At 37.9% G+C, this 15,333-nt stretch overlaps 1 protein-coding gene across 1 annotated transcript; it reads right to left on the reverse strand.

Moving 5' to 3' along the window:
• Positions 1-3,196: 3,196 nt before the first annotated feature.
• Positions 3,197-15,112, reverse strand: LOC115710544 (xylan glycosyltransferase MUCI21-like). The gene is made up of 2 exons (XM_061112814.1): positions 14,893-15,112; positions 3,197-4,589 (listed from the first exon to the last, which is right to left on the reverse strand). The coding sequence occupies exons 1-2, from the start codon at positions 15,110-15,112 to the stop codon at positions 3,346-3,348; spliced, it is 1,464 nt and encodes a 487-aa protein (XP_060968797.1). The 3' UTR covers positions 3,197-3,345.
• Between the last annotated feature and the right edge of the window lie 221 nt (positions 15,113-15,333).

Consider the following 15,333-nt stretch of genomic DNA (forward strand, 5'->3'; position numbering starts at 1 on the left):
GTGTTATAATCAAACATACATGTTAGTAAATCTAGACCCTGGTAAAATAACATCCAATAGAGTAGCCCTGATGACATGAACATCCATGTTTGACACGTGGCAAGAAAGATGGCATCTCAGAGTTGAGTAGTCTCGAGTTATAGTAAGTCGGTCTGGGAGGGGTCCCTAGCCCTGCACCTAGGTTGACTTTGGGAACTCTAGGATGGAAGTTTGGACTTCAATAACTTGAATCCAACCCACTATATTTTAGTATTCTATACCGTGAAGACATGGAGCAGTCAAATCTATGTCCCGGGAGCTAAAATTACATGAATCTGCACCCCAAAAGTCAACTTGGGCACCTAGGGTTTCACCCAGCGCCTAGGTTGACATCCTCATCCAGAACTTTATTTTTTAGGACCGTCTTAGTGCAAATTGGTCAAACTTTGTATAGGGACATGACCAAGACATACCAAGGACATATGTGAGGCATGAAAATTAGAGTCAGAGAAAGTTCATTTTTGAGCACCCGGTGCCCGGGCCCAATTTATCAATCTGGGCAACTTAGGTTGACAATTTATCAATCTGGGCAACTTCTAAGCATCAAATTGACGATCCAACTTTCGCATCATCTTTGTCTTCATCAAAAAGGGGGAAATAGGTACTTTTAAGGAAGAAATAATACATCCTAGGTGCCAGAAGCAAGCCCCAGTGCCCAGGTTGACACTTGGGGCTAACCTAGCACCTAAGGTGACACCTGGCGCTAGCCTAGCACCTAGGTTGACACCTGGGGCTAGCTTAGCACCTAGGTTGACACCTGGGGCTGATCTAGCACCCATGTTGACACCTGGGGCTGGCCTAGCGCCCATGTTGACACCTAGGGCTGGCCCAACACCCAAGTTGATACCTGGGCTGGCCTAGCACCCAGGTTGATATTTTGTCAACCTAGGCCAATTTTAATGATGTTTTTTGCGCTCTTCTGAGCATCTTCTTTGTTTTTTGCGAATATTACGATTTAACTATTTTTAAGGACCAAACTAAACTTCTAAAGGGCCATAACTGGGACCTAGTGCCCAGATTGACATATTGTCAACCTGGGTATTTCCAATTAAGCTCTCAAAAAAGTGTTATGGGTATTTCTTCTATCATAAAAGATAATGAAGTATTAAGTAAACTCGGGGAGAAAACCATAATCCCAAGACCCTAGAAATAAGGCTCAGCGCTCAAGTTGACATCAGTCAACCCGGTACGCTGGTTTTGATCACTCAAATGCCAAATTTAATTCCACTATTAAGTCTGAAATGGTCAAAAATAGGGCAGGAGACCTCATCCTCAAGTTCTAGAACCTTGCAAGATTCAAAATGGCATCCTGAAAGCTCTGAAATGAGTACCCAACGCCCAAGTTGACAAATGGCCTGGTGCGTTGGATTCTGCTTATCTAATTCTGATTCTGTGTTGACCGTCCATCTAGTTTTTCACAATAATTAAGATCCATGAAGTCAGAGAAGTCAAATTCACAACTTTGCATTTCTCATTTCCAACATGGGAAACTCACTCAGAAATGAAGAGTTTCGAGTCTCAGAACAATAACATCTCCGAGAATTGGTGACCAACTTTGCCAGTACACAAAAATAGACTAAGTGATGTCAAAATATCACTTAGGCATCATAAAGTACATCCCTTGGACTTTATTTCACTTACCCAACATCTAGGTTGACGACATATGTCAACCTGGGGGTTGGGATGTCAACCTGGGTGCTTGGTTGTGGACTGCCTTCAGTAAAATAGCCATAACTCACTCAATATTTATCCAATTGATGCGATTCAACTTGTGTGTCGAAGCTATGTCAATGCTATATCAAGTAGTGTTTCTTACTTCAGACGCTATTATGAAGTTATTAACCTCAAATTTCACTCTAAGAGAGTTACAAAAATAAGCTCTAGGTTACTCGCAGCGGGTCTCGCCAGGCTCTAAAAAATGAATATCAGTCTCAGAAGTTAATTTTGATCGTTGGATCATCATCTACGGTAAAAGTTAGCCAATTTAGAATTTTTCATATTCTGAATTATTTTTCCTTATTTTTGTGGGCCTCCTTCACCTATATTAGGAGAGCTCCCTTAGTTCATTTATTACATTCAGAAAAACTACCCACAAGGTTAGAGCATCTCTCTCTAGAAACTAGAGCTTAAACACTTAACCTTAGACATAGTTCCATTACCATCGCGACATGGGAAGTGAATTACTATAAATTGTGTGTGTATCTCTAATTTTTTTACTTAATCTCATTATTCATCTCCCTAATCTAGCGAGCTAGTGTTAGCCACTTTTCACCATCACAAAAGGCAACTTTAAAAGCCTCAAAATTGTCACCATTAGCCGACTGCCGTTCTCTAAAAACCCTAAAAAATTGTTGGCCTAAAATCTAACATCTACCCTCACATTTAAAAAATTAATTTTTATAATGTATATATGTTATGGGTGAGAAAACTAGAAGATCTAAAAGAAAAATAAGGAAAGTGTTTGTGTATGGAGAAAATGGAGCCTTAAGATAGATGGTGGTGACCCTTTTTCATTGAGAGAAAAGATAGAGACCTCCACATGTATCTGATATGGGGCTAGGGTAGTGGAGACCTATGTCTTTTGTTATTTCAAAATAACTGAAAATAAAGGTCTCCATGAACTATGTCTTTGATTCTCTTAAAATAATCAAAGATATAGGTCCGCAATTTTTTTCTTTTTCTTCTTACTTTTAGCTTCACTTTTTATATTTTGTATCGTACAAAATGAAAGATATATATATATATATATGATATTTATAGTAGTATAAATCTCGAGCAACTACAATGTTAAACCTCTTCGAGCTGCTAGATATTCTCCTTAGGAGTATCTTAGCAATCTTGAAATACTTTAATTCATAAACATTGTGATCCTTGTTGTATGTGACTACTCAACAAGTCTTACCAAATATTATTTGATATGTCTCACAATGTATCTATTGCAAGTAATAAAATTTATGGCATGTGCCATATAATTCAATGCATTTAATAATTGTTCTAAAAAGTAGGTATAATAAAAATAAAGTCAAATAGATATTTTTTTAATGTACTCATGTATTTATTAAACATAAATTTTTTTTAAAACAATAATAATAATAAACATAATTTTCTTTCTAAATAAAAATAAATAATAAACATATATTTTATATGAGCCTTTAATCATTCATCAATTTACAAATTCTGTTGATATTATAAATATCATTACATACTTACTTTTATTGACTATTATTACACACTTTTTATAAATGCAAAATTACAAATCTTATAATATTGTTTTGACTTTTTTTTTAAGGTTTATTTTGACTTGACTTAATTTTGCATACCTTCTTTCTCCATTATCCTTCTACTTTTCTTATAAGCTTTCTTTAAGTATTTTCTAAACCTTAATAAGTCTAGTCTAATATTTTGCTCTTTCAAATACACCTCCATTATGTCATTTGACCAATTCTGGCCTCTATAAGCCACAGGATCCTTGATTATCATCTCTTCTTTTCTATATTTCTCCACTAAACTACTTTCTTGGGAACTAATTCTGTACTCCATGTATTTAAACCCCAAATCTCTTGCTGGATTCCCAAAGCAGACTTCAGCCAACCAACCAACACCAAGTGGTACCACTTGAATAAATACTGAACCAGGTCGAAGAAACAATGAGTGAGTTAATGCTGCTCCATGGACCCCAACTAATACATGGCTCATATTGATCATCTCAAAAGTTGAACTTAATGTTGTTGTAGCTGATGGCTCAAATAAGATGACATCGAATCCGACATTTTCTGCCTCTTTCTTTACCTCGTCAGTATTTAAGAGAACTCGTCCAGCACCACTAGGTCGACTCACTAGTACAAGCTGAGGTCGAATCAATGATCTTTCAACACTTATTCTACGATGATTCAGTTTCTTGGTGTATGATTTTTCTAAGAATGCTCGAAAATGAGATAGGGTTAGTGATTTGGGGTTCAGTTTTGGGTGTATAGTCATGAAGCCATGAGTTATAAGACCTAGTTTGGCAGAAGAAAAACAATGAGTGGCTGTATCATTGTCTAAGTTTATAATTGGGTGTTTGCTAAAACTTTGTAACAAATCTGAGTACTTATTGATCCACCAATCCCGTGATTTAGATATCACTAGGACGATGTCATCTTCACCGTTGAATAAGGAGTTGATAGTAATATAAAGTGGGATGAAACCATCGTTAAACTCGTGGAAGAAGTTTCCAGTATACCCGCCTGCACTGAATACAAGCGCTGAGGCTTTGTGTTGGACTTCACATCTCGGGCCTTTTGGGCCTGACACTATAGTTAGCTCTCTAATTCTGGACATTGTAGACTTTTCTAGCTTTCTTGGATAAGGTCGAATCTTTTCCACCATATTGACAATTGGGTCCATTACAAAGAATGTGGAGGTGGTTGGTTCCAATACAGTTGGAACAAAGATCTCACATGTGTCATGGGAATTATGGGATCGATCGCATAAGATTGGTCTAGTTTTGTTGAACTGAAACAACTCTTGTTTTCTAATTGGTTTTATTGCCAAAACTTCACTTTCACCACCTGTGATTATTTTAGACAAAATTAATAACAAAAAAACATACAAAAACATATATAGATTTTAATTATAAATATTTGCATCATTTCAAGAAAATTAAGTTCTTTTCCTAGGGGCTTTAAATAAAAAATTCTTTTCCTAGAGAAAATAAAATATAACATATCATTAAATCTAAAACTTTTTAAACTTTATTATTATTAATATTAAAACTTTCAAACTTTATTTTGAATGAAAAGAATTTAAAAAAATCATCATAACAATTACTATTTTATAAAAAGTATCTTATGTTCATGTTTTGGTGTAGCTACTTGTATTTCACAGTTATGTTACATTGCACCCCTAAAGAGATATTTTGACAAACCTCCTATTTTTTTTTCTAGAGAGTTTTTTATTTATTTTTTCATAATCGTGTACGTTATAGTTATTAGGTTCACTTATAAATTTTCAGAAAATTTCGAGTAATTTACAATACTAAAAATAATATTTACATATTTTGTTGCACGCACGACTATTTTTCTTATACCTGTGGTGAATAACTGTTTAAATATTATTTTTGGCATTGTAAACTATTCAAAATTTTATAAAAATTTATAAGTGGTCTTAAATAGTTACAACGCACACGATCATGAAAAAAATGACTAGAAAGCTCTCTTACATACCGAAACAGATAGAGCTCTACTAAAAAAATCCTTTAAGAGCTCTACTACAAAAATTTCTAAAAGAATATGTGTCGTAAAAATACCTAAATAAAAGAATATTTTGTGAAAAATGTGCCCAATTAAAGAGATATTTTTAGAAAAAGAAATTACTCAAATTATACAAAATACATGTATATTCGCTATAAAAAAGTACTACGAGTAGTTAAATGCTACAAACTTAATAGCTTGTGTACTTTCATGGAAAATACCACTTATACAAAATACATGTATAAACTAAAATACTCTAAAAGTAAATAAGTAAATAAATTATTCTAGTTATTGACTCGTTGGATTCTTCTTATATCACATATTGTTAATGGTAAGAACTCATCAACTAAGTTAAGATTAGAAAATCAAAGTAAAGAACTAAATATGATAAACTTTTGAAAACTTACTAAAATGAACTAGTCTTTAATGGAGAGTATTTATAAAAATTATATTGCATTGAGTAATCTTCATACAAACGATTTTTCAACCTTTTTCCCAATGTAAAAATGTTTTATTTATAGAGGCTCTATTGGCCCTAGGTTACAAGTGGTCCCTAATGTATAAATCACACCATAACTGTACATCTAAGGTCAACACTTTAGAAGGGTAGTGGGGGTAGTGGTGGTCAGGTCTCAAGTCGTCCTGACACCTATGGATTGTGTCTCTATTACCCTTTGTACAACCACTACTTTTTGTAGACTTTTCAGAGTCGTGGAGGTTCAACCAACTGGTCTTTTAGGTGTCTACCTTTGTATCATTTACTTTGTTCATTATACCTTATACCTTATACCTTGTAGCTTACCATATCTTGATGCGCACGAGGCTCATCAGGGAGACCATTGGATCAAGGTGAATGAAGCTGAAACTTATGGGATGTAGACAAGTGCCAGAAGCTTAGCTATAGTGTGCCCTTGTCGAATGACCTTCTTCCACTCCTTAAACACTTTAGGTAAATAAGGGTAGCTAACATGGATTTATCACTATATATTGGTGATATGAAGGTGAGATACTTCCTTGTTGTGATATGTCATGTGTAAGCATTAGAAGGCCCCTCTCATATGTCACTTGGCATAAAGAGATTAGAGAGGTAGATTAAATGATATGCATGGGGTTTGCCATGTATGAGGTGAAGGGAACCTTGTATCGTATGGACTTTGTAAAGACCTTTGTAAAGTTGAGGAGGCTTCAAATGGGCTTAGGATATGAGGTGAGGCACACCTCTCATGTCCTTGAAGTGAAATGTGGGGAGCCCTTATATCGCGTCCTTTGTACGTGAGGAGAGGGGGCATCGTAGCCCATGTGCCCTGAGCGATGGGGTAGCCTTGCAACTCGTGTGGCTCGAGCAAGCAGAAGGCCTCACACCCTATGTGGTGCGAGTGAGGGGGTGGCCTCGCACCTCATGTTACTTGAGCGAGGGGATAAGCTTTGTGCATCTGTATGTGTATAAAGTGCCTCCTTGTACGAATCCACGTGCTTGAGCTGACTAGTTTGAGGTTCTGGCCACCATTGATAAGACACATTTTTTGATTAAGAGTGCTAATTTTCCATATCAACACTTTCTCCCTAGTTCAAGGTGGATCCTTTAGGAGTGGTCTTGAACTATTCTTGCGTGTTATTGTTGATGGCGGGTGACTTCATCCTCAAGGTATAATCATCACTGTTTCTCAACAAGTACAAGGAGTGCCAATAGTTTTATGAAATGCGGACACATGCCTTGAGGTCTCTTCTCCTATAAATAGGCCTTCATGGTGATAAGATTATCTAAAACCATTCCACCACTTAGCCCAACAGTAAAGTACTTAAACTTTAAGGCCTTCATTAAGAGAGTTTGTGAGTTCAAGTCTTGGCTGACTTATTTCTAAGTATATATTTTTTTCTATTGGCGTTCCCTTTTTTCTTTTTCTATATATATAATTATATATTTACATATATCTATGCATTCATATACTTTTATTTTTATCACATTGTATCAGGATGGATCACAAAAGAGTGGAGGGGAAGTAGTTATTGCAGTTAACTCAATCATCTATGAAATGGTTAAGGCTAAGCTTGCTAGTATTATGAGTATGTACTGTTTAGAGGGAAGAGTTGAATGTCATCTACTAATGATGATAGAGCCAATCATCCTTCCCTGGCTTTGTGACCTATAGTATTCACGTCATGACGTATTGTGGCATTCCTCCCTTGAATTCTTACTATATTTAGGTCTTGAACTACTTCAACTTTTCTCCCTTCATGTCATGACATATCTTTACATCTTGTTCATGCAAAGATATGTTCGATCTCTACTCCAATGGAGGTTCATTTCATGTACGATGTGGCACTTGTTCCAATGGGTAGAGGCTCCTACTATCTTGATAGAGTGACACATCATTTATTTCTATCGTGGAAAGTCTTTGTAATTATGGGAGGTGGAAGAATAAATTCTTCTATGTGAAAGGTGTGGGAGATGTCTCTGGCGAGTTTTCCCTTGTTGGTACATTTTCTCATTACTTAATTTATGATTTTTCCTCTTCTCCCACTTTGTCTCATTCTTTTTCTTTTTGCTCAGATGACTTTCCACTTGTGATGCTATATGAAGAAGAGCATTAACCTATCCTCGAGATTGACGAGATGGATGCCTCAATGAAAGATATTAGGCATGTCATTACTTCCTCCAACATGACACGCATGTTTATCTTCTTTGGTTGACCCTGCCTTTTTGGGAGGTGTAGGATGAAGATGTCTCAGTTTAGCTTGTTAAAGATGCACAAAGGCTGTGTTGCTGAATGGTTCTCTTCTTGTAGTGATTCTCCCCTATGTGGGCTTTGTTATGACATTACATTCAGTTATGTGTCTTTAACTTTGGGATGATTGTACTGAACATCCATTATTTTTTTTTTTATGTTGTTGTTGTTTTTGTTGTTATATGACTCTTCCCCATTGCGAGGTTTGTCAAGGTCATGTAACATTTTTGATGACCGAGTATGGGCTTTTTGAGCTAAGGTGTTTCTCTTATGGATTGTAATCTTGTGTAATGAGGGAGTATGAGATTTTTTGATCCAAGATCTCTCTCTTAAGTTTATCTATTTTAAGGGAGTGTTAGTTCTATGAACTTGTCTCTACCTTTTATATTTGTTTATGCTTTTGCGCGTGCTTTTTAACATGTATACATATATTTTTTTGGAGAAGCATCCTTCTTATTTCATGATACTATTTTTCTTGGGTTTCTTTTAAGACCCTCTTGTGGCTAGGTACCTTCGCTAGCTTGGTCTTAGCTTAAGCGTCTATTAAGACTTTTTTATTGCTAAGCTTTTGTTTATGTTTAAGGGCAAGGAGTTATTCAAGGCATGCTCATTCTTTTACTCATGTGGCGACCAAGGGTAGCTAATCCTTGTTCGTTTAAGAGTGTTTTTATTTTGCTCTCTTACTCGTTCTTGCCCCCTAAGTGTGTAGCGATATTTATAGCATTGGGCACTTAAGCTCTTTATCATAACGACCCTTCAAACATAAGGTTTTAAGGTCATTGAGATGATATCTTTCTTCATTACCATTGGAATGGTAAATTTCCTTAGGCGCTTGACATTCCAAGTTTTGGGTATTTCCATAATGTCATGTGTGTGAGCCTATAATGGTTGAGGCATATGAGTTTAGGATTTTTTTCATAGGAAGTTTTCATCAAGTAACACTATTCCATTCTAGTCTCAGTATCTTGGGTTATGACATAAACTTATTACAATTGACGATTCAAAGTGGAGGTGCACACTCTTTGTGATACACTGTACATAGTACATCATGCTTTGTACCTTCGTACTGTGTACTCTCGTACCTTGTACCTTGAAGCTTGTTATGGGCTTGTTTGTGTAGGTCTTTCTAAGAGATTCCTTGTTCGATGTGTATGAAACCTATGCTTATTAAACATCATTGGGTATAGTGGATTGGTAATGGTAAGTTCTTATCAAGTGATTCTCTCTTATTCTTATTCAAATGCCATGGGTAGATAAATGGAAGGTCTTTCATGCATGACTTAGTGGACAAAGGGAAAGAATATCTATGTGGCCCATACATGGAAGGTCAGAGTTAGATCGTAGTACCTTCACATGTCGCATGGAGGAGGAAACATAGTAAGAGAGGTGGTTGAGGCCTTTGGGGACCATATCCGTGCAAGGTGGGGTGGCCTTGCACGTCTCGAGTTGCACATGTGAGGGGATGGCCTCCCTTGATTTGGGCCACGCACGTGAGGAGGTGGCCTCGCTCATCTTGATCCAACCCACGTGAGAGGGTGGCCTTGCTCGATCCGGGCCATGCACGTGAGGAGGTGTCCTCACTTCATCTGGGCCACGCACGCGTGGGGTGGCCTTGCTTGATCCGGGCCACCATGCATGGGGTTGACCTCACTTGATTTGCGCCATGCTTGCATGGAGGTGGCCTCGCTCATCTCGGGCCAATGCACACGAGGGGTGGCCTCATTTGATCAAAGCCACGCATGTAAAGGGTGGGGGGCTTGATCACCATAGTTCGAGCATGAGGGGGGAGAGAACTCTTTACCTTGGCCTATTCTGATAGGTGGCCTTGCTGGCGGAGAGGATTGCTAAGGAGGCTGGCATGCTGTGACTGAACTGGAGCATGTCAAGGCGGACAATCGCAACTTGCGTAATGCCAACGAGACCCTTCTAGCTAAGCTCACAGAGGCGAGGCTCCAGGTTGAGGGTCTGCAGAAAGAGAACCAGCTACTAGAGGAAAAAAATACTCATCAGGCTTGTCTCATAAGGAGTATGAGAGCTGTCCATGATCTTTATAGGGAGACCAAGGAACGGACGTCCGGAGTAGGTTCTTCCACCCGGTCAGGTGGTGCCCAGTCTTAAACTTTAATAGGCCTTTTTGATGTGTGGTTGTTATGGTTTTGTTTTTTTTTTGTATATATGTCCCTCTTTTGCTGCAATTGTTAGGACATAGAGACAATATTTATTTGCCCTGGCCACTGGGACTATATGTATTAGTAAATAGGGTTGCCAATCCCTTTCTTGAGATTCATTGTAGTAGATTCTTAGGGGTTGGTTGCATCATTGAAACATCCAGTTCCAACAGCTAGTGTTTCAACCCTTCCCATTAGTCTTAATCATCTCTCAATTAATCCAGGGATAGTTTCTTGATTTTACCCTTTCATTCCTTGAGTTGTAATGCTTCTTTCCGCGACTTAACCTCTTGCTTGAAAAAATCACCCATTTAGAGTTAACCCAAAGATGGTTTCTTTTTGCAAAAAAGGAGCCTTTACAATTTCCTGTACCTTCTCCATGCTTTAGTTCTTCTACAAGGTTGATTTCGGGAGCCATGCCCATGATTACTTCAGACTTTTAGGCATTCTTCTTGTCTTAGCCCTTGTCAGCCTAACATTTTAACAAATCACGCAACCTGATGGACTAAATTCGTGGGAAGTCCACAGAGATTTGTAAGAAAGAATTCGGGCATATTTTTATCTTTGTAAGAATTTTGGTCGAATACGCATCTTATCTCCAGATTCATACTTGAGTTTAGCCTTTGAGGACAGAATTCAAGCATGTTTCCCCTAGGAAGACTTAGTTGAAAACATTTCCTGCTTTTGGTTGCATGTGTATACTTGTACTAATAGCCTTAGCAAACGAACGTAAGAAGTTAAAGTTGTCAGCAATCGGGCGTACCATACCCCCCAAATTAGCTGAGTATTTCGGAGTCAAATTCTCAGTCATTTACTTTGGAATCTAACTCATGTCCTTTTCTAGTTTTTAAGGAGGAGGTTTGAGTGTGGTTCCGCCTTGTTTTAGGGACCATACTATTTTTTCAGCCCATGTCTTCCCTCTCCGTGACTACTTCGAAGGGAGTCTCTTGAAGGTGTAATCAACCACTTCTCGGCTGCCATGAGAAAAAGTGATGGGGTTGTTCGTGGAAACCCAATTGTATGACTGACCCCAAATGATTCCTCTGTGATATGGACCGTGTGGGGGAAAGCATAGGCTCTTGGGACATAGCAGGCTTTTGGTTCACGGAGGGAAGCTAGGGCTGCATCCTTTCGCATACAGTTTTCCCTACACAGAGGTCTTTTTTGATAAGCAAGAGTCATGCTAAATTTTGTACTGGCAAACTTTTAGCTTTCACTAGGAAAGGCTAAAAGTGCAAAAAATTCAGACACTGGCTTCACTTGCAAGAGTTGGAGGGTGAAACATTTTAGGGCGTGCGAGAGTCATGTTGAATTTTTATGAAGCAAGCTTCGGCTTCCGTGAAGGAAAGCTAAAGTTGCATAAAAATTCGAGCTTAGACTTCACTTGAAAAGTTCAATAGGAGAAAACTCCACAGGGAGTAAGGCAGACTTCAAGCAGTCCTTCCATTCTAGGAAGGAGGGATGACGAGGTGCCATAGCCCTAGTGATCTTTCTTACAAAAAAAAACATCGCACATGCGAGCGTCATGTTGAATTTTTATGGAGCAAGCTTTGGTTTCCACAAAGGAAGGCTAAAGTTGCATAAAAATTCAAGCACAGACTTTGCTTGAAAAGATGAAAAGGAGAAAGCACCACGGGGAGTAAAGTAGACTTCAAGCAGTCCTTCCATTCTGGGAAGGAGGGTTGAAGACGTGCCATACCCTCAATGATCTTTCTTGCATAAAAAACATCGTGCATGTAAGAGTTGTTTGGTTTTGTGCCCTAAATAAAATCCATTTCAATATAATCAGATTTACTTATTAATAAAGATCAAAAATAACATTTTATGTTGCATGGTTCACATGATTTATTTCATGATTATATATATAATGTATGAATTCTATTTAAGTCCAGAACATATGAATTTGTTAATGATTATAGTGTTGTCGGCACAGTGGAATATAATCTTAATTATATGTTCGAAAGTTTATTCCCTGATTTGTCAGAACACTGGATTTAGACTGACATGGTATAATCAGCGATAGGTATTTTTACAACTTCGAAAAGTGTTATGTCCTTTCCAGGACATTGGCAAAGTTTACCACTATCGGATGTATGGAGTATACATCGGAAGGGACCGATATTGAACTTTGATTAGATATATTAGAATTTACCGTAATATCTATTCAATTCAATATCACCTGTTGATCCTAGACCAAATGATCTTAATCCTGATATGATTAGGTTCAATCTCAAGAGTGTTACTCGTGTTCTTTGATTTGTTCGTTAAGCCTACTTTTGGGTCAGGGTGATACGTACATTTTGGGAACACGGTAGTGCAATTGAGTGGGAGCGCTAACATAAATATGGAATCTATAGCTTCTATCTGGCGAATAGTAAGTAAAGGATGATTTCCTTTGATCTTAACCAAACAAAATAAATGATGGAGTACTAATTTCACTTAGCTGAAATATCATTTATACAGGGTTAAGTGTTTTAAGGATAAAATACATTGTAGGGTGTTACGGTAATTTAATCCCTTTACAGTGTAGATCATCTATATAGAGGATCATTGATCACATTAGGATTATAACAATGGATAACTAATGACGTGTCTATATCATGGAACATATAGAGCGTTCTATATGACTGAGAGTGCAATTCCAAGTTCTAAGAGTGGATTCAATAAGGAATTAATAAGTTAGGGAATTTACTTGGTAAATTCGGTTCGACTTATTGGAAGCTAGGTTATATAGACCTATGGTCCCCATACTAGTTGAGACCATACTGCTTGTAAGACTCAGTTAATTGATTTTAATTAATCAATTATAATTCTAAAGTTAGACTATGTCTACTTTATGAATTTTCATTAAGCAAGGGCGAAATTGTAAAGAAAAGAGATTCTAGGTTTATTTATTAAGAGACTTTATATGTCTAAATTTAAATATATTAAATGGCAATATTATGTAATAATTATTTTTAAGTTATTAAATAATTAGAATTGGCATGTAAAAGGTTAAATTGGAAAATTAGCATTTTTGAGAAAATGGGAATGAGAAATAACAAAATGGGAAAGTTGCAAAGTGAGGCCTAATTCCCTTTGCATGGCCGGCCACATTGCAAGACTTTACCATTTTATTTTTTTTCATTATTTTAATGCCATACAATTCTAACCTAAACCTAGAGGGCATTCTATAAATAGAAAGTGTTGGCTTCAGGAAACTCACAACTTTGAACATTGGTTTCTTTCAGAAAAGCTACACGCCCCTCTCTCTCTTTTTTCTCTCTAAATTTTAAAACCCTTGAGTGATGGAGTAAGGCCCACACACATCAAGTGGTACCTCAATCATAGTACGTAAGACTATGGAAAATCAGCATCAAAGAAGGAGAGAAGGAGATCCAGATTCAGATCTTGATAATGCTCTACTACAGAAAGGAATCAAGGGCTAGAGATCTTAATGGAAGGAGTCATAATATTCCGCTGCACCCAATGTAAGGCTTTCTTAAACTCTTATGTGTTTATTTCATTGATTTAGAATTCATATTAGGATGTTAATAAAACATACTTGGTAGTAAATCTAGATCCTGGTAAAATATTTCCAACAAGAGTCATGTTGAATTTTTATGGAGCAAGCTTCGGCTTCCACGAAGGAAGGTGTAGTTGCATAAAAATTCAGGCTTAGGCTTCGCTTGAAAGATGAAAAAGAGAAAGCACCACGTGGAGTAAAGCAGACTTCAAGCAATCCTTTCATTCCAAGAAGAAGGGTTAAAGACGTGCCATATCCCCAGTGATCTTTCTTGCACAAAAAACATCGTGCACGCGAGAGTCATGTTGAATTTTTATGGAGCAAGCTTCGGCTTCCGTGAAGGAAGGCTGAAGTTGCATAAAAATTGAAGCTTATAATTTGCTTGAAAAGATCAAAAGGAGAAAGCACCATGGGAGTAAAGTAGACTTCAAACAGTCCTTCCATTCCGAGAAGGAGGGTTGAAGATGTGTCATACCCCCAATGATCTTTCTTGAACAAAAAACATCACGCATGCAAGAGTCATGTTGAATTCTTATGGAGCAAGCTTCAGCTTTGGCGAAGGAAGGCTGAAGTTGCATAAAAATTTGAATGTAGACATCGCTTGAAAAGATCAAAAGGAGAAAGCACCATGGGGAGTAAAATAGACTTCAAGCAGTCCTTCCATTCCGGGAAGGAGGGTTGAAGACGTGCCATACCCCTAGTTATATTTCTTGCACGAAAAACATTGCACATGCGAGAGTCATGTTATGGAGCAAGCTTTGACTTTCCAAAGGAAGGCTAAAGTTGCAAAAAAATTCAAGCTTAGACTTCGCTTGAAAAGATCAAAAGGAGAAAGCACCACAGGGAGTAAGGCAGACCTCAAGCAGTCCTTCTATTTTGTAATGGAGGGTTGAGGACATATTGTACTCCCAGTGATCTTTCATACACAAAAAGCGATGCGTATGCATCTCTCTAGCTCCAAGAAGCCCTAAGAGATTCATGCACGTGCCCCAAGATCTCTTGGGCAGTCTGTTTCTTACGATGGATTACAGGGTAGTCAACGACTTTTGAAGTAAAGGCTCAGACCCCAGTAGGATGAATGCTACTTCGATAGAGATTCCCTAACTGGTTTTTAATGGTATGCGTTACTTTCTTTGATGTAACTCTAGGGTTGTAGTCACACCAGGCGATAGAAACCTTCTGAGTAAACTGCTCCAAAAATGGCATGCCTCAACCAACAGTACCATAACCAGGCCTGACTAGAGGCCTAGCAGATGCCGATAGAATTGATGGTCTCTTCTCAGCTGTCGCCATTACATGATCAATTTCTAACCAACTATGCGCCAGTGCAAAGGCAGGGGAAGTAGTCCTCAGTAATAGATCTAGCCCTCGCGTCAAAACTAGTGCCAGAGTCTTGAGCTGGATAGAGTCGTTATTCCTGACGACCCTTCCTGAGTTAGTCATCATAACTGCATCGGATCTTAGCTTTTTTGCCTACCCCAAAACCTCTTGCACCTCATTGTGTTTGCGTAGTTATACTTTAGTGGACGACGAGGAACACGAGCTTGAGGACACCAGTGGTCGATCACCTTGCCAGGGAGTTGGCTGGCTAGATTTGGGTTTCTAGGGGCGAGCAGGAGTATGGTGAGTGTTTCTAGGCTGCGTGTGTTCATCTTCTGCTCTTT

Source organism: Cannabis sativa, chromosome 3 (assembly GCF_029168945.1).
Source record: "Cannabis sativa cultivar Pink pepper isolate KNU-18-1 chromosome 3, ASM2916894v1, whole genome shotgun sequence".
In the NCBI taxonomy this organism is placed as follows: domain Eukaryota; kingdom Viridiplantae; phylum Streptophyta; class Magnoliopsida; order Rosales; family Cannabaceae; genus Cannabis; species Cannabis sativa.

Bases quoted from the DNA above. Each gene is read 5' to 3' on its own strand.
- LOC115710544 (XM_061112814.1), bottom strand. From the start codon at position 15,112: ATGACTAACTCAGGAAGGGTCGTCAGGAATAACGACTCTATCCAGCTC. The intron at 4,590-14,892 runs GTACTGTTGGTT...AAATAATCACAG, and splicing joins TCTAGTCAGGCCTGGTTATG to GTGGTGAAAGTGAAGTTTTG.